The 22,682-nt window shown below is 44.8% G+C and overlaps 1 protein-coding gene across 2 annotated transcripts in view; it reads left to right on the top strand.

The window, feature by feature from the left end:
- MFAP2 (microfibril associated protein 2) overlaps window positions 1–21,747 on the top strand; it is a 233,586-nt gene extending 211,839 nt beyond the window's left edge. For both annotated transcript variants that reach the window (XM_069611122.1, XM_069611123.1), the window contains exons 7-9: window positions 6,627–6,714; window positions 18,271–18,344; window positions 20,184–21,747. In XM_069611122.1, coding sequence (XP_069467223.1) covers window positions 6,627–6,714; window positions 18,271–18,344; window positions 20,184–20,287 — 266 coding nt within the window. In that variant the 3' untranslated portion in view covers window positions 20,288–21,747. The remainder of the gene's footprint in view (window positions 1–6,626; window positions 6,715–18,270; window positions 18,345–20,183) is intronic.
- The last annotated feature ends 935 nt before the right edge of the window (window positions 21,748–22,682 follow it).

Raw genomic sequence — 22,682 nt, 5'->3', positions numbered from 1 at the left:
CTCGTTCCGTGTTGTTATTTATTTTAAAGCACACAATGTTTGTAAATCCAGTTAATTAAACTGCTTTAAATATTTTTCCTCAACACATTAAAAGGTGCACATAATTATTACTCATAATAATATTTCATTTAAGCAAATTCTGAACTGTTTATATATTTCAACACATGGTGGAAGTTACATCAGATAAAGGAAGAGACTCGGCTTTACGGTATAAAATGCCTCCCACGAAAGGTAAAAAGCGTAGTGCAATTCACCTGACAGTTCTGGGACCGCCTAGCGGAATGCACCCTTCTGCCTTGTTCCACTGTGTGCCACATAACTCCACAGTGACATGCAATGCCTTTTAAACTTATGGCAGGGGGTGTTTTATCCCATAGGTAGCTCCTCTGTCTCCCTACGCCATCATTGCTTGATTTCATAGTACACTTATAGCTCCTCTAGGGCCTCAATGCATCATTGTGTGACGTTATAATGCACACATAGCGCCTCTGTGTCCTTCATGCATCATTGTGTGGTTTGATAGTGCACGTCTAGCTTCTCTGTCTCCTTGATGCTTCATATGATTGTATAATGCACGTGTTGCTCCTCTGCCTTATTAATGCAGCTTTGTGTGATGTTATACTACACTTGTAGCTCACCTGTCTCCTTAATACATTATAACGTGATTCCAAATTGCACTTGTAGCTCCTCTGCATTCTTAATGCATCTTTGTGTGATTTCAGAATGCGGTTCTACCTCTTTTGTTTCCTTAATGCACCATTCATGTAGTGATGTTACATTACACCCGTAGCTCCTCTTTCTCCTTAATGCATCATTTTGTGACGTTATAATGCACATATAGCGTCTCTGTCCCCTGGATCTTACTCAAGCTGAGACTTCCTCACGTCTCAGAAACTGTTTGGAGGATCTGGGGCCCTGGATGATGACCAACTGGCTAAAACTGAATGGCAGCAAGACCGAGGTCCTGGTTGTGGGTACTCCGTCTACCCTTCTTTATTGGACCTCGAAATTCTGGCCATCAAGCCATGGCCCTCTTCCCCTTCCGGTTCAATCGGTCCGCAACGACGGTGTCAAAATCTCTGCATCTCTGTGTCTTGACAATCAGGTGGCTAGTGTCTGTAGTGCCGGGCATTTTAAACTCTGCATTTTGCAGAAAGTACTGCCTTTTATTCCTGCTGAATGCCAGGCACCGGTAGTGGCAGCCTTGGTCCTCAGCACGCTTGATTATTGCAACTCTCTCTATCTGGCCCAGCCTCGCTATTTGATCCAAAGGCTTCAACTGCTGCAAAATGCCACCGTTCGTTCTATACTTCGCCCTCCCTTTGGATCCCACATTTATCCTTTGCTTAAGAAACTACACTGGCTTCCTGTGGCCAGCCGGATCTTCTTTAAATCACTATGTCTGGTGCATCGTGCCTTTTGTGGCGTGGGTGCTGAGTATCTTCAAACTAAGTTTGTTCACTACACCCCGTCCCGTTTACTGCGCTCTCAGTCTGCGTGTCTTCTCACTATCCCCCGCTATCGTCTGTCACGTATGGGAGGTCGTGCCTTCTTGGTGGCTGCTGCTAAAGCCTGGAATAAGTTGCCTATTGCTCTCCGGGCAACTGAAGACCACCTTACCTTCCGTCGATTGCTGAAAACCACTCTGTTCTAGGCCACCCCCTCTCTTTTTGGTACTGTTGGCCCTCTAGATCTCTATTATCCTCAGTAACTAGTGCCAAGATGCCTTTGGGTGTACGTGCGCTTTACCAAGTCTACGTAACATAACATAACATAACATGCTTTATTGTGGATTTCGTAATGCACTTATAACTCCCCTGCATTCTTAAAGGAATGGTTCGCCCCATAACATTTTATTTCAAAAATAGATAGGCAATATTAAAAAAAAAACGATTGGCATTTTTTTTTTTCAAGTCCCTATGTAAAATTTTAAGCAATTCAAGCTCAAAATTTGCAAAAGCAAGCACATGGGCGCATCCATTTTGTGAAATAGATGCCCGCCTGTGCTGGCTTTTGCGGCACTAATGAAGGAAAAGCCAGCCAGCTGTAGTAAACAAAAGCTACCACTGGGTGGCTTTTCCTTTATTGGTGCCGGGACTCGGAGGACGTGGACCGGAGACTACAGGCAGAAAAGCTGCAGCTGCATCTCGGTAAGTGCTATTTATTTATTTTTTAAAAATAAGCACTAGCTGTGTTTTTTTTTCTAAGTTTTCAGGGCTGGAGGAGCCCGGAAAACTTAGAAATAAAACCGCAGCTTTAAAAACGTATTTATGTTTGCGGTCGCTTTTGAAGCGACCCCAAACATAAATAAAACGTTATTGTGTTTGAAAATGCTGCGCTTTTTTTTCTAAGTTTCTCAGGCTCCTCTGAGCCTGAGAAACTTAGAAAGAAAAACCGCAGCGTTTTCAAACACAACCGCGTTGGGTTTCTGCCTAAATCTGCTTTCCCATTTGGGGCCCTATAGCCCCAAATGGGAAAGCAGATTTAGACAGAAACATTGCAGCATTTAGCATTGCGGAAAAGAACCGCGTAGTGTTTCTGCCTAAATCTGCTTTCCCATTTGGGGCTCCACTAGAGCCCCAAATGGGAAAGCAGATTTAGGCAGAAACACTGCAGCATTTAGCATTTCCCATTTGGGGCTCTCGGGGCCCCCCGTGGGGAGCCCAAGAGCCCCAAATGGGAATTCAGCTGTAGGCAGAAACACAGCGGCATGTAAACACAACCGTGGTGTGTTTCTGCCTGCCTTGGCTTTCACTTTGGGTCTCCGGTGCTCACCGGAGACCCAAAGTGATAGCCACGGCAGGCAGAAACACAAAGCGGTTTTGTTTGAAAACGCTGCGGTTTTTCTTTCTGAGTTTCTCAGGCTCCTCCGACCCGGAGGAGCCTTAGAAAGAAAAACCGCAGCGTTTTCAAACACAATAACGTTGTATTTATGTTTGCGGTCGCTTCAAAAGCTACCGCAAACATAAATACAACGTTTTTAAAGCTGCAGTTTTATTTCTAAGTTTTCCGGGCTCCTCCAGCCCAGAAAACTTAGAAAAAAAACACAACTAGTGTTTATTTTTATTAAAAAAAATAGCACTTATCCAGATGCAGCTGCAGCTTTTCTGCCTGTAGTCTCCGGTCCCCATCCTCCGCGTACAGCACCAATGAAGAAAAAGCCACCCAGTGGTAGCTTTTGTTTACTACAGCTGGCTGGCTTTTCCTTCATTAGCGCCGCAAAAGCCAAAGCGATCACAGTGGCGGGCATCCATTTCACAAAATGGATGCCCCCATGTGCTTTCTTTGAGCTTGATTTGCTCAAAATTTTACATAGGGACTTTGAAAAAAAAAATTGCCAATTGATTTTTTTTAATATTGCCTATCTATTTTTGAAATAAAAAATGTTGGCCGAACCATTCCTTTAGCAATGCAAATAATGTAAGAAAATAAGGCGAGGGAAAACCCACACTTCTTTTCGAATGCAACACGTTAACAGGCACAGTGCCTCAACGTGCTGCATTTGAAAAGAAGGATGCCTTTGAATTTGGCGTGAGGGAGTTTAGACGTGGCTGCAATGTCAGCCACGTCCACAAATCGCTCGAGCCAGAAAGGCTCCTGTGCCAAAATGGGCACTGCAAATCGGCCGCTGAGGCGAACTGGCAGCGCCGAACCGGCCCCTGGCTAAACGGCGGCGGCAAAAGAAGGTGTACCGCAGCAATAAAAGTAATAACAATAACTGCAGATACACTGCTTAAATAATTTGTTGCTATTACAAAACTCTATTGTACACATTTCAAACTGTGGCAAATATATCAACTTGTTAAGGCGTGTAGGAATTTGTTTGGTCTCTTAGCAGATATTTGTTGTCTCTCCTTCCCTTGTTGGCTACATGGAGCCTCCTCATGAGTATGGTGGTAACATTAAAAACGTGCTCATTTCATAAAATTAGTATTTTGGCGGCAAAGTGCTGTTACGTTTGCACTGCAGCGTTCAAAAGTGTAGGGCAAAAGTTGCCGGGCACGTGTACACGCTGCATTTTGCCCTGAACCTTTGCACTCCATCGTGCAAAGGGAGTAAACGTTGGCATGCCAGGCAGCGTTTACTTTCAATTGCAAGCACTGCTTGTCATGCTGGCATGGCAAGCTGAGCTCACAGAGAAATTAAACCTTGCCCGACATGGCAGGCAGCTTTTACAATGTATCCATGTAGTGTCCGCCTGCTTTATGGTGGCACATAAAGTTGACTGACCCCATACGAATTTCCAGCATTTTCGCCAGCATGAAAGTTCATGCCGGCGCAAATGCTAGAGCATTTGTATGGCGGAGAGGAAGGGAGGTGGCGGAAATGCAAGTTGAGTTCCGCCCCTCCTCTCTGCCATGCAAATTAATGAAAATAGGGGTTAACGTTGATGGAAGGCGTGAAAGCCTTAAACAAGGCTTTTATGGCTTCCATTAACGCTAAGCCCCCATAGAACATAAGCCCCATGGTATTTTAAATACCACTTACTTTTAAACATGCACCGTTATAGTGAGTTTAAATTGGAAATGCTATTTATCTCATGGGGTACATAGAAAGTACTTCACAGGGTAAATCTGGATTGTATACCCCATACAGTACTCACCGAATAACACAAGCAGTAAATGGGCCTCATTACAACTCTGGCGGTAGCCATGCCCTTATTAAAGGCAGGGTCTAGTAAAAAATGTTATTTAAAAAATAGATAGGCAACATAAAAAAAAAAAAAATACTAGCATTCTCTTTTTTAAAACTTCCTATGTAAAATTTTGAGCTATTCAAGCTCAAAATTCGCAAAAGCAAGCACATGGGCGCAGCCATTTTGTGAAATGGAAGCCCTCCTGTGCTGGCTTTTGCTTTTGCGGCACTAATGAAGGAAAAGCCAGCCAGCTGTAGTAAACAAAAGCTACCGCTCGGTGGCTTTCCCTTCATTAGTGCTGTACGCGGAGGACGGGGACCGGAGACAAGAGCAGGAAAGCTGCAGCTGAATCTCAGTAAGTGCTATTTATTTTTTTTTACAAATAAGCACTAGCTGCGTTTTTTTTTCTAAGTTTTCCGGGCTGGAGGAGCCCCAAATTGGAAAGCAGATTCAGGCAGAAACAACGTGGTTGTTTTCAGCAATGCTGCGTTGTTTCTGCCTGAATCTGCTTTCCCATTTGGGGCTCTCGTGCTCCCCGTGGGGAGCCCGAGAGCCCCAAATGGGAAAGCAGATTCAGGCAGAAACAACGCGGTTGTTTTCCGTAATGCCGCGTTGGGAGCCCGAGAGCCCCAAATGGGAAAGCAGATTCAGGCAGAAACAACGCGCTTGTTTTCCGCAATGCCGCGTTGTTTCTGCCTGAATCTGCTTTCAGGCAGAAACAACGCGGTTGTGTTGGAAAACGCTGCGGTTTTTCTTTCCGAGTTTCTCAGGCTCCTCCGAGCCGGAGGAGCCTGAGAAACTTGGAAACAAAAACCGCAGCGTTTTCCAACACAATAACGTTGTATTTATGTTTGCGGTCGCTTCAAAAGCGACCGCAAACATAAATACGTTTTTAAAGCTGCGGTTTTATTTCTAAGTTTTCCGGGCTCCTCCAGCCTGGAAAACTTAGAAAAAAAACCACAGCTAGTGCTTATTTTTTTAAAAACATAAATAGCACTTACCGAGATTCAGCTGCAGCTTTCCTGCTCTGGTCTCCGGTCCCCGTCCTCCGCGTACAGCACTAATGAAGGGAAAGCCACCCAGCGGTAGCTTTTGTTTACTACAGCTGGCTGGCTTTTCCTTCATTAGTGCCGCAAAAGCAAAAGCCAGCACAGGAGGGCCTCCATTTCACAAAATGGCTGCGCCCATGTGCTTGCTTTTGCGAATTCTGAGCTTGAATAGCTCAAAATTTTACATAGGAAGTTTTAAAAAAGAGAATGCTAGTATTTTTTTTTATGTTGCCTATCTATTTTTTAAATAAAATTTTTTACTAGACCATGCCTTTAAGGGCACGGCTGCAGCCGGAGTTGCATTTTTACCGGCACCCTGGAATAGGCAAGAACCGGGTCATGCCGAGCTCGGCAGACCCAGCAATTGCCCATTTGCGGGTGCCGGAATCAAGGGCCTCCCGATCCCCATTCTGCCCGATAGGGCTGAATAGGGATGGGGAGGTCGGATGCACTGGCACATACAGAGTTGTGCCGATGCATCCGACGTGCTCTGCTCGCGGGTGCCGTTACACCCGTCAGGAAAAACCTGGCGGGTGAAATGGCATCCGCGAGCAGAGCACGTAGCATGGTGGACCGGGAACTATGGTACCAGCATGCTTACCAGTACCGTAGTTCCCGGACCGCCATGCTTGTAATGAGGCCCAATATCTTTTTACCTTTCCAACTCATAATTAGGTGGAACTTTAACAACAGGTTGTATTTAAAATACCACATGTTATCCATTACCACCAAAGTCATGATGCGGCCCACACAGTCTTCAATAGCAGTCAAGCGGTGGATGCTTGTGTAATAGTTCTGTATTATTTTGAATGACGCATTAAATATTAGGAAAAAGTTAATTCTCAAGCAGAATACAAAAATAAAATTGGCCAATTTCATAAACAATCATTTTTACATGAATACAACCTCTTGTCTAATCACTCACTCTCACCTCTCCCCAGACTGCCGCGAGGAGCAGTACCCCTGCACCAGGCTGTACTCCGTGCACAAGCCCTGCAAGCAGTGTCTGAACGAGATCTGCTTCTACAGGTAAGAGCTGGGTGCATCTCATAAGCCACTGTTACAATATGTGTAGTTTGTATTTATTTTTAAGAACAGCGATGTCCATTTCAAACAGAAATAACTTGCAATAGCACAATAGCACAGTTACAGGTGGAAGAGGCCTTGTAAACGGTACTCACCACTTTGGACGAAAGTAAATTGGTTGACATGTTTTTTTTAACCAGAATTCTTGATCACATTTTTCATTGCTGCAAATAGGTGGATGGTGGGAAGGGGTTGGGTATATAGAATGGGTGGTTGGGGTCGATGATGGGGTACAGGGGGGTCTTCCCTGAATTTTACAGAAACAATGTGCCTACAAAAATGTCGGCCATTTTACTTTCAAGCAACAATATATTCGGTGTTCCAACATAGATGCCCCATGAAGGGTGGCTGTTCAATAGCACAAAGATAAGAACAAGAGGTTAGCTACATTATGAGGGTGTAAAAGAAATGGGGCACACGTCAGGGACAAAACAAAGACAAAAACAAAATATATATAAGAAAACAGGTGACTTACAAAGGTAACATTAACCTAACGAAGCAGGTGCTTCAAACGAGGAGTACTAATTAAATGTACAAAATAACATTAAGCATGACTGGAGGCATTGGTGGATTCAGGTAGGAATAATGGGAGATAGGGCAGGGGGAGCTCCCTCTTTAGCAAGCAAGTGGAGTTACATGTTATTCATTACAGGAAAGACCCAGTCTATCATAGGGGCTGGTATTTACCATCACAGGTACAGATTGGGGGTTTATTATGAGTTCCTCAGTCTGGAAGATATGCTGGTAATTCCGGCACAAGCATTTTTTCCAGACTGGGGAAACACACGTTTGTGGGTTGAGGCAATGATTTACCGGCAGGCCTGACCTGCTGGTAGTTCAGGCCCCTAATGGGCAAATAAATGCCGAAATCACTGGCACTGTTACAACTGGCATCTCCATTGCCTGTAATATCCCGGTAATACCAGGACATCGGGTGGTGGAAACGGTAAGGCAGTTTTGCCAGTATCTTGCCAGAATTACCGGCGGGATACCTGCAAAACTGTAATGAGGGCCTAGGTCAGGTGTACCGTATTACTCAAACGTTGAGAAAACAAGTAAAGACCTAGTGTGCAGACCAAACCACTTAATATTCATGAAACATCAAGCACCAGACAAGTAAAAGACGTGATCCATCCTATAAGTATTGAACAAATGCCAGACCTTGCACCGGCAAAAGACAAGGCTACATCATGGAAACACTTGTATAACAGCGTGTTATAAATGACGTATCATATCATACAGTATGACCCAAGAGTCATGAAAGACTAGGCCTTATCCAGGGCAAAAGGAGGTATATCACATACCCCAGTACTCAGGAAGTGCTCAGCCCTATCAAAGGCAAACCCCAACTCTCCAGCATGACTCAGTATTGAGAAAAGAGTCTGCAATGTTCCCAGATTTTTTGCAAATACCAGACCATATACAAGACAAGACCAATTTTACCATCCAACTCAGAATTATCAAAGCACAGGCCATATGCAGATAAATACCAGCTCTATTGTATAAACCAAAAATTCAACAAATACCAGACCATATACAGCCAAATCTATAATTTGAGCCCATATCCAGTAAACATTAAGCTTCATACCTTTAAAGCCAAATCTATAATTTGAGCCCATATCCAGTAAACATTAAGCTTCATTCCTTTAAAGACCAAGCGTATTGTATATATAAAGTAACCCAGTCTACAGAAAAATCCCAGTCTTTACACAGGGTTAAGACGAAGTCTGACAAATACCCCAATATTTGGAACACCATAAATGACCCCTAAGTATCAGGACTGTCATTTGGGACATTAAATGGAAACACTGGATCTTATAGAGGAAAGCACTTAATTTATCACATTGACACGTCTCAGGCCTACAAGGAATCCTTTTCACTAGGTGTGTTATTCCGGGCCAGTATTCAACAAGCACTGGGCATTCTCAAGGTAAAAGCTAGGTCTCTTGAACAGGCCATAAATTGAAAAACACTACACCTTTGAATCAGAGGCTGCTCTGTCTCACACAGATTGACCCAGTCGAACCAATCCGAACTTTGCCCATTAGCGAGTATTGGGGCTAGGGAGGGCAGAGAATCACAGCCATGTGACCAGTGGGTGCATTGTGTATGCTTTGATGTACCATAGACAGACAGCTGCATGGTTTTTTGTTGGAAAACATGAACAGGTTGAAGGGGACCCACCTTATCACTAGCTCCGGCCGAAGGGTACCAGTGATTGGCCTTCCACCTTGTAAGGAGTGTTTTTCTGAAGTCCAACTAAGGGCTTAGTAACACCATTCAACAGAGACAGTACACGACTCTACCCTTAGTATCAGGCTGTACCACCTGAATATATGGTAGAGTAGACAGAGCAGCCAGGCTTATCTTGGGAGGCAGAGAGGGCTGTAGGAAGGTACAAATAACTTGTAGCATACCAAGGGTTCAACAGAAACACAACCAGAAATATTATAAAAGATAAAGGTTTATTATAAATACAATTAGGACAAGTTAAGTCTTGGCATATGTACTTTGTCATAGAGTCATAAACACATTATAAAAACCCAACACAATGCTTGAAGGTACATAGACCAAAGCATAAACTACTGTGTTTCGAATACTTACAATATTTCCAGGTAAATCAGGCCTTATCATACACATTTAGTATGGGACACACCTATTCATGGGGAGTACAACCACAGGTTACTTTGATTACTTTCAGTAGTACAAGGGGAGTAGACCCTAGCGTTGTGCAGTGACACTCAGCTAAGAATCACTTAGTAAACCAACCTGCATGTATACTTTTCTGAATAGTGGAACATTCATTCAAGGAACAGTAGAAACCTATCACCACATTCAGGATAACACACAGTTACAGTAGGTGAGTAAGACCTTCTGGTCTAATATACAATTATAGTTGCTTTTCAGCTCAGTGGAACACAGAGTAAGGTTAGCAAGAACTATTTACATTACTTAGGATTGCACCAGGCAGATCAAGGTCAGACAAACCTACACAGCACTTTTTAAGAATGGCACACAGCGATTGTAGGCAAGTAAAACCTAATGTTGTAATATACTATTACAGTTGCTTTTCAGGTCAGTGAAACACAGACTAAGGTAAGCAATAACTTTCTAACTTATTTTGGATGGCCCAAGGCAGACCAAGGAAAGTAAAACCAATATAATTTTTAAAGAAGCTACCAGCAACTTAAAGGTAGGTATACATCTAAGACTGTAGCAAGAAGAAGTAGCAAAAGTCAGAGTTCCTTTCCTAAGGAAGACTGTTCAAACAGGTAAGTATTACACTTTAGAGAGGTTGAAAGGGCCCAGGAACCTCTGAAAAGACACCCTAGGAGGATTCCAGCAGTGCGTCTGGGTGAACTGGATGAGAGAACTCCCAATCACAAGAAACACCCCAAAGCTACACAGGAATCACAATGGCTTACGATGGGTAAATACCCCAGCCAACACATAACCTCAGCATGGAAGAAGAATTGCAGCAGGGGAGACTTCAGGATCTGCAGCCAAAAGCCTGGTCGATGGATTCCTTTGTCATGAAGAAGGAAGACAGGACTTTGGAAGGGATTTTGCAGCAAGGATCAATGGGGAAGGCTCCAGGCAAGAGTTTCTTTGCAGCTCCATGTGGCTCTGTGGGTTTGGCACCCTTTTCAGGAGCCAGAAGATGACTGAATATCACGGAGTGGATTCTCGTCACTTGCAAGGTCCAACACTCTAGTGAGGGGACTGTTCATACTCGATTCACATTTCTGGAGATCCAGCAGGATTCCACCCAAGTTTCAGCTCGATTTTGAATTCGGAAGACTGTGCACCACACAATGTCTTGAGGTCCCAGGATATTGGAGCATTGTAGCCCTGCAAGGTTGCAACATGACATGGGATGGCTCAAAATGCAGGTCTTCTTGAGTCTAGTGGATCTCACCAGGCTCTGGGTCGGGGTCGTCATTTTCGGAGTGCCCAGGTTGCTTGGAAGGAAGGATTAGAGAAGACTCTGGTTACATAGCAGGCTCTCCGGTCGCTGGAAATCGCCTCAGCTGTGTTTTCTTCATCTTCCGCTTTGTATTTAGGTCCAGTGGTCGACTACCTCTTCATGCCTCCAGGATCTGACTTTCATGCAGGAACCCAGCCAATCAGACGTGCCGCATTCAAACTTGGGGGGTTAGCAGTCCTTTCAGGATTGCCTACCTCCTGATTTGATCTGGATTCTCGCAGGTAGGCTGGAAAACAATGGGCTGAAGAGCTTTGGACTCCTCCCTCCCTTCCTACCTTCACAGACACTCTGAAGCCTGGGCAGGCTTGACCGAGGTCTCCCACCGAAGATAAAAACCACACAAAGGAATTTCCCACCTTGGAGGGCAGGAGAAAGACCAGGAAGGGACAAGAAGTGCGGAAATGGCAAATAAAAGAAGACCGGGCCATTTTGGTAAAATGGGCAGCCATAGGTGCCGTTAACGCAGCTGTGAAAACAGTCTGTTGTAAAGGTGCACCGAATTTGTAAAAAGGTTCACTGACACCAGCCCTTACAGATAAGCTTGTCCCTGTAACAGAATTGTTACAGTGCTAGTGAGAAAGGGGATACATCTATCTCACTAGCACATAAGGTGGGGTGTGCTGGTTTCACCAAACACAGTTTAGAAGGGATAGAAATATCCTTTCTACCCTTGGGAACTGTAGTTCTCATAGGGCAACCCTGTAACAATGAAAAGGTATGTACCAAAAGTTGTCAAAGTAGATAACATTAAAAGGACGCTATGCAGAGTCTTAAAAATGACACGCATAAAAAGAGTTAAAGGATTTGTGATTGTGGAAAAAGGTTCCCACTCACTGAGGTATAGGGAAAAATCATCTTCCAGTCCAGCAAAAATGTCTGGGGTTCTCAAGTGAGGTAGATTTAGCTCTAAAGTACGAGGTCTCTGATGACTTGCATCTGTGCATGTACAGGTGTTGCATAAAGGGGCCTGATGATCATGATTTTAAGAGCCAGCTGGCATCAGGGATGTCGTTTGGGGTTGCCAGGGGTAGCAGCTGCTGCTACCACTGGTTCCCCCTCTGCTATCCATAGACCTGCCATTGCTACCCTTGAGCCACTGTGGCAGTGCCAAGAGCGGATATCTATGTTGCACCTGAAAAAGGCGGTTGTAAATGCAGCTAAATTTGCCACCGCTCATTCTCAGTCCTGTAGCAACAGGAAGGGAATGGGGGCTAGGTCTAGCTGGCTGGGAATGGGTAAGAGCTGCATGCAGTACTCGGTGACTTTACAGCATGAATGTAAATCTCTTCAGTGTTTCTCGCTGTCTGCTTTGCACTTTGAGTGAGCCACTGGGCCTGTGATGAGAGGGGTGTGCCCCAGTAGCTTCTGCCACCAATTCTGCATGGGCACTGTGTGACCTACCCAGATCTGCCAGACCTGCATCACAGGCACAGTGTAGATAGACGCATGGTGAGATAATGAATTTTCAATAAGTTGCCCTCCACCTTTGAACTAAACCATCTGTTATTTCCTCAAGATAAAAATATATATTTGGAAGGATAGCTCAGGGGCAACACACTTGCTTTGATAACAGGAGGATGCAGTGCAACATGGGTGCAGTTCCTTTTCCAGTGCTTATAAACTGGAGGAGGCTGGCATTAAGCAACTCATAAAGGACCAAAGAAAATAATAAAATGGGCCTTTTCTAGGGGTGATGGCATGGAGCTGCCAATACAAACTGCAAATACTGTGACCTGCAACACAGCCCTCCTCTCGATCTCCCATCTAACAAAACAACTGTGGGTTACTTACCAAATAAGCAAAACAGAAAGGGATGGCTGGAAGGTTTCAAATCATTCATAACCACTGGCACAGCTCTGGGTTTGAGGTGTGCCCTTGAGGTTCAATGTTATGGAGGATGGTACTGGAGATTAAAGATGTACTGGCGACTAACAGATGTTGGGAGAGAGTGTTTGAGACATCATTTGTTGTAAGGGAGTTGAAATGCATTAAATGCAGATATAAGATGTTTGAAGAGGGTAATTGAGACTCACACTGCTGGGGTGTTGAAGGAGGGTAGTGGAGACTTGAGTTGCTAGTTTGCTTGAGGTTGACGGTGTTGGAGAATGCTGAAGACTTATGTTGCTGGAGGTGGTACTGTTTAAACATGAAGGTGTTGGAGCAAGCAAGGCACTGGAAGTTTAAGGTGTCGAAGGTTGGGAGTGGGTGAAACATATTTACAGCTGTTGGAGGAGGTCCTTTAGCGACCCGCAGAGGATGGTGGGGTGCCTGTGGTGAAAATGGTTGGAGGATATTCTGTCTCTGGTGGACTGGCAGGAGTGGGTTGCTGTGCAATGGTTCAAAGTGCACTATTGACAAGTGTTAGGGGAGCTTTCCTAAGGTCCTACTGGCAGTAAGACTTTAGTAAGCTAGCCCAGTGGTTTGTAGATCCCCAACTCTTAGTATCAGTCTGTACTAGCTCAGGACCTTGGTAGGGTGGCAGAGCAGTCAAGCTTATCTTAAGAGGAAGATGTCAGCTGTAGATAAGTACACTGAATCTTAGCTAGACAGGCACAACAAAGAAGCACTTATATTTATTATATTTACACCAGAACTACTTTAAAAACTTCAGATGTTTACGATAGAACACTTAGGAATAGTAGATACTACACTACAAAGCGCACTTTCACTTTTGTGTTTGTTTGCGGTTACATTTGTAGCATCGTTAGAAAGGGAGAAGGCAAGGTTATCGTATTATCAGTAATCACGCACTAAAGCGATTTTCAACAGGTCAAACAGTAATGCATTTACTCTGTAAACACACATAGAGAAGTCACTTAAAGGGAGGAAAATAAGAGGTTAGTGCAACATGAGCTGAGTTCAAGGTTCCAGAGAGGGGTTCTTCGTCTGGCAAGTCTTTCAAGCCCAAAAACACAACCGTAGGTAGAGGCAGTTCAGAGAGGGCTTGAAGTCTTGACAAACAGCGAATATGAAGAGCTCCTGCAGATTTCTTCCAGTGTCTAAAGTTATTGAAGCAGTAAGTTATCAACTAACAAAAGGAGACCATAAACGGATCGAGAATGGGACACAAACAAGGGCTTGGGTCAGAGGTAAGAGGGAGTTGCCCTGGACAACTCTATTTGCACTCCAATGCTCTGGAGTGACTTCTTGGAATCAGGTGAGCAATACCCTTTTCCGCACAGTACCTTTGGTTTGAAGAAATTGTTTGTGTTGGCTTCTCCGCGATGTGGCAGCTCTGCACCCGACCTCTGGATTCCCTGGTCTGGTGATGAAAGGCCGGACAATGGACGCTGTCTCTCAGCAGCAGTTTCAAGGGAGGACAAGGGGCATGGCCTTCAGCAACTTCTTGGTTCACTGTGCAGTTTTGGCGCCTTTTCAGCAGCCCCAACAAAGGACACGGATTGCCCAGTCAATTATCTTTGCTTTCTGCAGTCCCACACTCTGGTGAGGGGGTCTGGGCAAGTTAGATCAGATCTCTGGAGTGTCCTTACGGGTTCAGCAAAGATTTCGATGGATTCAGCCTTTCCACGAGGATGCACTCGAAATGGGCAGCAAGTCTCCTGGGATCTGGGTTTTGCAGCTCTAGAAGCTCCTAAAATGTCAGGAGATGGCTTGTTTCAAAGTTTGTCTTGGGACTGGTTGTTCCCACCAGCCAATGGGAAGGAGTCATCCTCTTCGGAGCTCCTCTGTCGCATAGAAAATGAGGTCAGGATCGCAATGGTTGTTTCACTGTCTTGCAAAGGGTCTGCAGTCCTCTCGGGTCATCTTCTTCTGTTTCCTGTGTTTGACTAGCTTTATACTCCAGAAGCCTCACCTTTTATACATTTCCAGCACACACTCCTCTGCAATCTCCCAGTATTTTACAGAAAGGAGCATTTGGCTGTCCAATCAGGACAGCCAGATAGAGCTGGACCTATTCAGGCACTCTGACAGACAAAGGACAGGGGGGTGGAAGACTCCACCCCCACTTAATGCCTGCCCAGACACTCTGAGATCTAGACGGCAATACCTACTGGTTCCCGCCAAAGGCAAAATACACAGACCTCCCACTCCCAGAATGGTAGATGAAGGGCTAGCAAAGAACAACCATACTAGTAATGGTGAAAAAAGAAGGGAGGCCCCAAGTTGGTACTTGGGTGCCCCTATTGTGCACTGCCAAGTCTATGAGCATAGCCTGTGGTATATAAAATACATAATAGTTGGTAGAACACGTCCACGGCCACCAACCATAACTAGGAGATTGTGTATGTAACTAAAAAGTCACATAAGCAGAGAGAAGGGGGATACTAAGAGCCTCATTACACGGTAGGCATTAAGGGTTTACCGGTACCGATATTTTACCGGTACTGGTAAACCCTTACCGCCTTACTACGAGGTCCCTTTGCGGGTTGGTACATTAACACCTGCTTTTAGCAGGCGTTAAAAAATGAACCCGCAAAGGGACCGGGGTGCTAATTACGGTTCCGCAATTTGCGGTACCGTAATTAGCGCCTTCCCCATTCCCATTATGCCCTATGGGGCAAAAATGGGAATGGGGAAGGGCAATGGAGGAAGGAGGAATTACCGCCTTCCCAACCTTGGAATAGTGCGGTAATTCCCCTTTCCTCCAAGGCGGTACCAGTAAATTACCGGCATGAACCATGGCGCTAATAGCGCCCTGGTTTACCGCCTACCGTGTAATGAGGCCCTAAGTATCCCTTTGGCACTCCATTGAAGGTGGTGTGTGCCAATCTCTCAGACAATAGAAATTTGGGAGACATACTAAGTATTCAGACATGATATGGGTTATTTATAACACGCTTAATACCCATAGGTTTCTAAGCGCGGACCCGGGGATCGAACCTGTGTTGCTCCGTGTCGTCTTGCTTCCAAGGTGAGCACGTTGCCCCTGAACTATCCTCCCAAGAGGAAGTTACACTGGCTGCCCGTTCAGAAGCGAATTGAATTTAGATCATTATGCTTAGTACATAAATGTATCCATGGGGTTGCCCCCAGTTACCTGTTTTTTAAAAATCAGACCTTATCACCCTTGCCGCGCTCTCTGCTTGGCGGACTAAACCAATTGGTTGTACCACAATCCCATTTTGTTACTCAGGACGACCGTTGTTTTTCTATTAGGGGCTATTGTCTCTGGAACGCATTACCCCCGGACCTTCGGAAAACCTCCTCTATTAGTCTTTTTCGTAAAGAAACTGAAGACTTATCGGTTTCAATAATTTTTCAGGGTCAAAAGGACTAAATTAGTAAAGTAGAAATGGAACAACTACGCCTAGATGCAGGTTTCCTGCTTGGTTCCGAAAGGATATGCACAAAACAAATCCTAAATCAAAAATCAAATCTCTCTATACTTAGGAACGGTAGTTACTTGAGGATATATAAAAAGAATTTTAAAGGAGGACCCCAAGGGGCCCCAGCAACACTGCCCATTAGGAGCTGTGTGCTGCAGTAGTAAAACAGAGATGCCTTTAAGAGCTGTGGAGCAGACAGACTCCATAGAACAGGTAGATTACAAAGAATAGAGTTCCAAAAGACATGGCCCACAAGAATGAATTAATGGAACAAGGCTCCACGCATTCAGGATTGAAAGAAAAAGGTCCAAAAGTCCAGCAAAAAGTGCTGGAGGTCTCACTAGGAGAGGGGATGAAGCACGAAAATGATAAATCTGCCTAACTACAGGAAAATCCCTGCGTGTACTGTCCAAGTGTAAAAGCATGAAGTGGTACAGCCTCCCATTGTCTTCTGGTTGGACTTGTGTTGGCCAGTTGCTGTTTCCAATCTGTGGCCAGACACTTGGCAGGCACTGGATGTCTGTGCTGTGGGGTTTAGGCCTCTTCGAAATGCTCTGCCGGTTTACAGTTTAGCCCTAGAGATGTACAATAGTGCAGGTTGTTGTGTTGGACGTCTGCTTACATTCACAGTAATTTGATAATATGGGCCTATACTCACTGATATTAATGCTACATATAGTGATCCATTCTTGCATGGAATATATTTCATATTACATTGATCGTAACCATATTTTTCTTAGGGTACTGAAGATCAATGCTATGTGATGCCACTTCCTGTTTTGTCAAGGGGTGAAAAGTTGTGTGCCATCACTTCCCATGATGTCACTTGGAGGCTTGGTCAAATGACATCCCTTCCTGTGATGTCGTCAAGTGGCATGCAGTGTCACTTCCGCTACCCCAGGCATTTTGGTAAAATGACGTCCCTGGCAGGCATCCAGAGAGAAGCAGCTACCTGCCCCCCCACCCCATAGTCATTCTAAATTTGAGATACATTCTAATTTCTACTGACCCTCTTTACCAGGACCCCCCCCCCCCCCAGCCTGATTCCACATTCCCCTGTGCACTTTGGGCTTGCTTGGTCCACACAATCCTGTGGCCACGGCCTCCAAGCCTACCAGACAGATTCTCGAGGCTAGCCAGAGTAGAGCTTGTTTACCTGCTCGCCATGTTGCCCACTACCCACCCTGGGTCAGGACTTAGAGCGTGCTACACAGAGGTAAGGGACATTCACCTATGTTCATTCTCCACACCTAACCATCTATTCATATGTTAACCCATGCATCTCAGTTTCACTTGTAATTCATGCCCTCTGCTGATAGTATCCACATATTCAGTGCTGCTTACTTCCGCTTCTAGGTGATCCATGCCTGTATTTGCTGCCGGGTGATCCCCAACCTCACTCCACTTGCTCTGCTCTTTATTGCTGCCAGTGCAATTGTGCCCACTGGGGTCCCTATTGGGATAGCATGCCTGGAACTCCTAGGTCTTGCCGAACTACGCGTTAGATCCAAATGTGAGTTTGCTCCCAGGTTGTGCCCACTGCTCCCCCTATGATTGTCTCCTAGATTGTGCCCCAATGCATGTATGCTCCCACTTTAATGTTGCTCATAGGTTGTGCTCCACTGCGTGCATGCTCCCACAGTGATTATTTTCCAGGGTTGTTTAATCCAAATCTATCACATTACACTCCTAACACAGGCCAATTCCCGCTTACCAATATCATATTAATCTGACAGAGCTATGCCTCCCCACAAGCCAGCATTGAACCTAGAATTTGCAGCACTATAGTTTATCAAATCTTGGGCTAACACACATACCCAACTGTCACCACACCGGCATAGAGGACTCGGGTATCTCCAGCCTGCACTCAAAACCTCAGGCTTTACGTCTGCGTGTTTCTGGGTCATAGGAGTGGGCAGGGGTGGCACGGCCTCAGGTGCCAGACCAATATGTGTGTGCGCGCTCGTACTTCATGCCACCCCTGCATAAGTCAGTGCCTCGCTTGAAGGGATAACACAGACAAGGGGAAGCTGAGCTGCTGGAAATATCCGGCCCCCTGCGACTTAAACTCTGTAATCAAATGTTCAACCTGATGTTATCTTGCATTTCCAATTAAAGGCAGATCATGTTCAACACCCAGGACCTGAAATGGCCCTGGCTCACAATCAAGACACCTAGAAAATGAATACATTGAAGCAAGTGTCCCTGTTCTCTTCTTTCCAGCTTGCGCCGAGTCTATGTGATCAACAGGGAGGTCTGTGTCCGCACCGTGTGCGCCCATGAGGAACTCCTGAGAGGTAAGGACATGCTTCCGTCCTCTCCCTTGCTCTTGCTGTGTGTGCTTTTTTGGAGGATGAGGGTCTCCTCCTGTGCGTCTGTCCAGCTTCTACGACCAATGGTGGAACCCCTCTACCATCCCTTTTACTTGGTGCGCCACCTGTTGGGGCCTCCTCTCTTGTACTGTCACCTTTCTCATGCTGAACATGATTTCTGTATATAAATACATGCCATCAGGTTGTTACAATTTCCATCCAACTTATTTTCATCCTTACTGAAAGTAAACACTGTACATTGTAACTAATTGCTGCTGAAAGATGTGTGTGCCATCAATGTTCGAAGTCTCTCTGACTTAAGAATAGCTGGAATAGTGACTATTCGGTATTAGTAGATTTGTTCGAATATATTTGGCCGAATGGTACATTTGGCCGAATTTGGCCTGTACCATTTGACCGAATATATTCGAACAAATTGGCTCAATAGGATCTAATTTACACCCTGGTACGCCCCACCCTCCCTCCACCGTCGTCATCAATGACACCCCACCGCACATCATAACCCCATTCAGAAAACTTCCTATCCGCCTTTATCGTGTATCCCATTGTCTAAATAGCATGAAATAGACTAGCAATGCCGTCAATCTGCCCCAGTTGAATATTATTAATGATCAATGAATTGCTAGCCTTTCATATTGTTTTGGCATGATAAAGGGATGATTAAATACTGCTGGGCGTTGAGTGGGTGGATGAATGAGATTGCACACATATTGAAAAGAATGCAAAATAGATGCACACGCACACAATTAAAAAAAATATTTACAATGGGACCACATCAGTCTGTAGTATTACCTCTGCACAAATTGCACTGCACCCCACGTGGCGGAAAAGCATCCTTATGTTTAGTTCACAATGCACAGAGGAGGGTGCCCACTTTTAGCGGCGAGCCGGTGGATGACTGATTTGCCGAGGTTTTGTAGACAAGTGACGGCATGGCTTTATACCCACTAGTCAGACTCCGATGACCAGCTGCTCTTTGCAAAATCACAGATGGGGGCAAGATGAATGCACTATATTCTAACTACACAACTAAATATAAATGCATTATATAATGAATAATTTGCTGTGTTGACAACAAGAAGCTATAGTCGGTTTCGGGTAGGATCAAATGTCAGGCGAAGGACATATATTTCACAAAAAGGTTACCTCATGGCCCTGCATTTTTGAAAAGACGCTAAAATAGAGATATACCCAGGTGTGAATCCTAATGTATTTTTTAAATCCTCAACATATCCAGAGTGGCGGTGTATGTCAGAAACCAATGCCGTGGCAGCCGGGAGAAGCCATTGGGGACATTATATATGGTGACGGGTTGCAGGGATGTCCCATGCTCCCCTTGTAAAAAAAAAAAAGAAAATGTGGGGGCTGCTGGAGGGTCCCCCGCATGTTCAATGTAATAATGTCTCCACAAAAAACAACGACTTTTTTGTCGGGAGACATTTCTGCGGGGACATTACATGGAACCAGATAATCCACTGAAATATTAAGGACAAAGCTACATTGCTGCCGCTGATCCATAACCAAATCTAGGATAGGTTTAAATGGTAGCTTCTTATTCCTCAGCAGATGCATGGTATATTTATATGGAAGTATATAATCGTGTTATGCGGCATGCAGTAATTCAGTGGCAGATCAAAGACGGTTGTGGAAGAATGCACTCTTGCCAAAGCACCCAAGGCTATCCCAAATCTCTTCAGTTTATTACCCCCTTTCTACACGCTTTCGCCAAACTCACTGTTTCCTCAAATTAATCTTCCCAGATATCCTCTCATCGGGACTCACATGTGTTTTACATCTTTTCAGCCGACCTCTGCCGTGACAAGTTCTCCCGCTGCGGTGTGATGGCCACAAGCGGCCTGTGCCAGTCGGTCGGGACCCAATGTACCAAGAGCTGCGGCGGCTGCTAAAAGGAAATACCCATGGCATCTGAGGCCAGATCTGGGCGTATGCACAAAACCGGGCACTGCGGCTGCGAAATACAATCCTGTCCGTGGTACTCTCAGAAAAAAAAAACAATGGTGCTAACAGAAGTCGGTGCACAAACCTCCATAAACTTCCACAGTTTGTGCATATGATATAGTGTCTGGTTTTTGTTTTGTATTAGTATTTTTCATTACTTTTTTTTATATTACTGTACCGTAACTGTATGTTCAAAAGAAATTACAACATGCGGGATTCATTTTTGGGTAGAACAACCCAAAGGACTGCTGTTGGCCACTTGCCGATGAGAAATGAACGGTAAACGATTAGTTTGATGGTATTAATCTGAAGTCTACAACTCAAATCCAGTAACTTACCCGATTGATTGTGCTTCTTTGACTGTCATGATCAACCAAAGATGGGCCATTCTAGGGGGAAATGGGATTTATTGGCAGGCTGGTGGAACTGGAATCTAGTAGGCCTGGGGCAGCCAGTCACATGTCAGATACACCTGGCGTGTGACTGGCTCTATTTGAGCCACACTAGATTTTGTGAGGTAATCGCCTGCCCAGAAATCTCCACATTTCCCTATAGGTTCACTCACTTCGTAAAAAGCCAAACAATCAATCAGCTGTTACCAGAGGCTTTGCTAGGGGAGGGGGCTGAGGGGCCTATAGCCCCTGGTGTCTTGGTTGTAGCCCCGTATAGAAGCTCAGGGGATGCAAAAAAAAGCCTAGCTAGCCCCGAGTCCGGACAGTCCCAACATTACCATAGCCCTGGATATTTTCCAGACCTAGCAACACCTTTGGCTGTTAGACATGCTAATTTATGTTTTCAAAACCACAAAGCATTTCTTTATTGCTCTTTGGTCTGGAACTTCCGGGTTGTTTCGGAACATTCGACATGTCCATGTCACCTGATGTTTCTTTCAGGCATATATCTCCTAAACGTAATGAATAGTATCTGCCCGTAGAAAGATTGAATAGTCCAAACACTTGTGGCTTCAAAGAAAGAAGCCAAGTTAGGGTTAAAACTGCTTGGCAGCTGGAGGCGGTAAAACGTGGGTGCCCTGTGCCTTAATCACACGACCCAATGCCTCCCACTAGGTCTAGTCTTTAAATAGTCTTTAAATAGTCTTTGTCCAGAAAGGAAATTGACATCATTGTAAAAGTGTTTTCGAACCTAAAAGCAAGTGCTCAATATGCTTTCTAAATTCTCGCAAGATGCAGAAATTGTATTTTCACTCTTCACTCAGAGGCTAGGTTCAAGTTTTGCAAATATAGCAAATTTCCTTAAAGTCATAGGCAAGTCTAGTGAGAAGCAAAATGCTCTTTTTTAAATTAATTAGAAGGAACCCAAATTACCTCTCACATGACTGTATCTTCATATGTGTAACCTTGATTTTGGTTGGTTGTTTTCTATAAAAACAATAAAAACAAAAAAGAAATGTCTGTAATTTTTTTCTCCTGGGTAAGCCCATCCATGAAGAACCCCTTCACGCTGAGCGGTTTGGGGGAGGAGCAACACAACGGTGACTTATTTTTAGTCCCTTGAGGACGTGCAAGTTGGCCTAGGTATTGTTGACACATGGAGAGATTTCCATTTCTTATCTTTTGTTGCTCATTGGATGTGGAAAACTGGCAGATGCCCAAGGGAATTCTCCACTCCCTCTCATCACAGTACTCGGTCTTGCCCACTCATCATCTCAAAGCAGAAATCTACCAACATAAGACAGCAGTAGGACAGTTTTTCTGAAGTCCTACCAAGACGTCATAAAAATCAAATCTGAGGCAGTACATACGCTCCACTCTTAGTACAAGGATGTACAAGCTGAGAATGTGGTAGCATGGACAGAGCGGCCAGGCTTATTTTAGGAGGGAGAGAGAGCTGTAGCTTGGTACAAAGACATTGTAGCATACATATGGTCCAAAGAAACGCTGAAGCACTATGGGCCTCATTACGACCCTGGCGCTAAGTGTTTAACAGCGCCGTAAAAGGCTGCGGCGCCGTTAAACACTTATCGCCTTACTACGAGGTCCCTTTGCGGGACCCGACCTTAAAGGCTGGTCTACACCAGGATAAAGAAAGAATCTCAAATGAGAACCCAAAGGGTTCCCAGCAACACTGCCCATAAGGAGCTCTGTGCTGTAAAAGTTAAACACAGATGCCTTAAAAGATACATGGAGGAAAGTAGACTCCATAGAACAAGTAAAACACAGATAATAGAGTTCCAAAAGGTAGAGCCCATGAGACTGAATGAGTGGAAAAAAGGCTCCACTCATTCAGGATATAAAGAAAAAGGTCCAGAAGTCCATCGAAAGGTGCTGGGGGTCTCACTAGGAGAAGGGGTGAAGCATAAACATGATACATCTCCTTAATAAC

This window comes from Ambystoma mexicanum, chromosome 8 (genome assembly GCF_040938575.1).
Source record: "Ambystoma mexicanum isolate Mex_15411 chromosome 8, UKY_AmexF1_1, whole genome shotgun sequence".
NCBI lineage: Eukaryota > Metazoa > Chordata > Amphibia > Caudata > Ambystomatidae > Ambystoma > Ambystoma mexicanum.
This window is presented reverse-complemented; position numbering and strand designations above follow the sequence as displayed.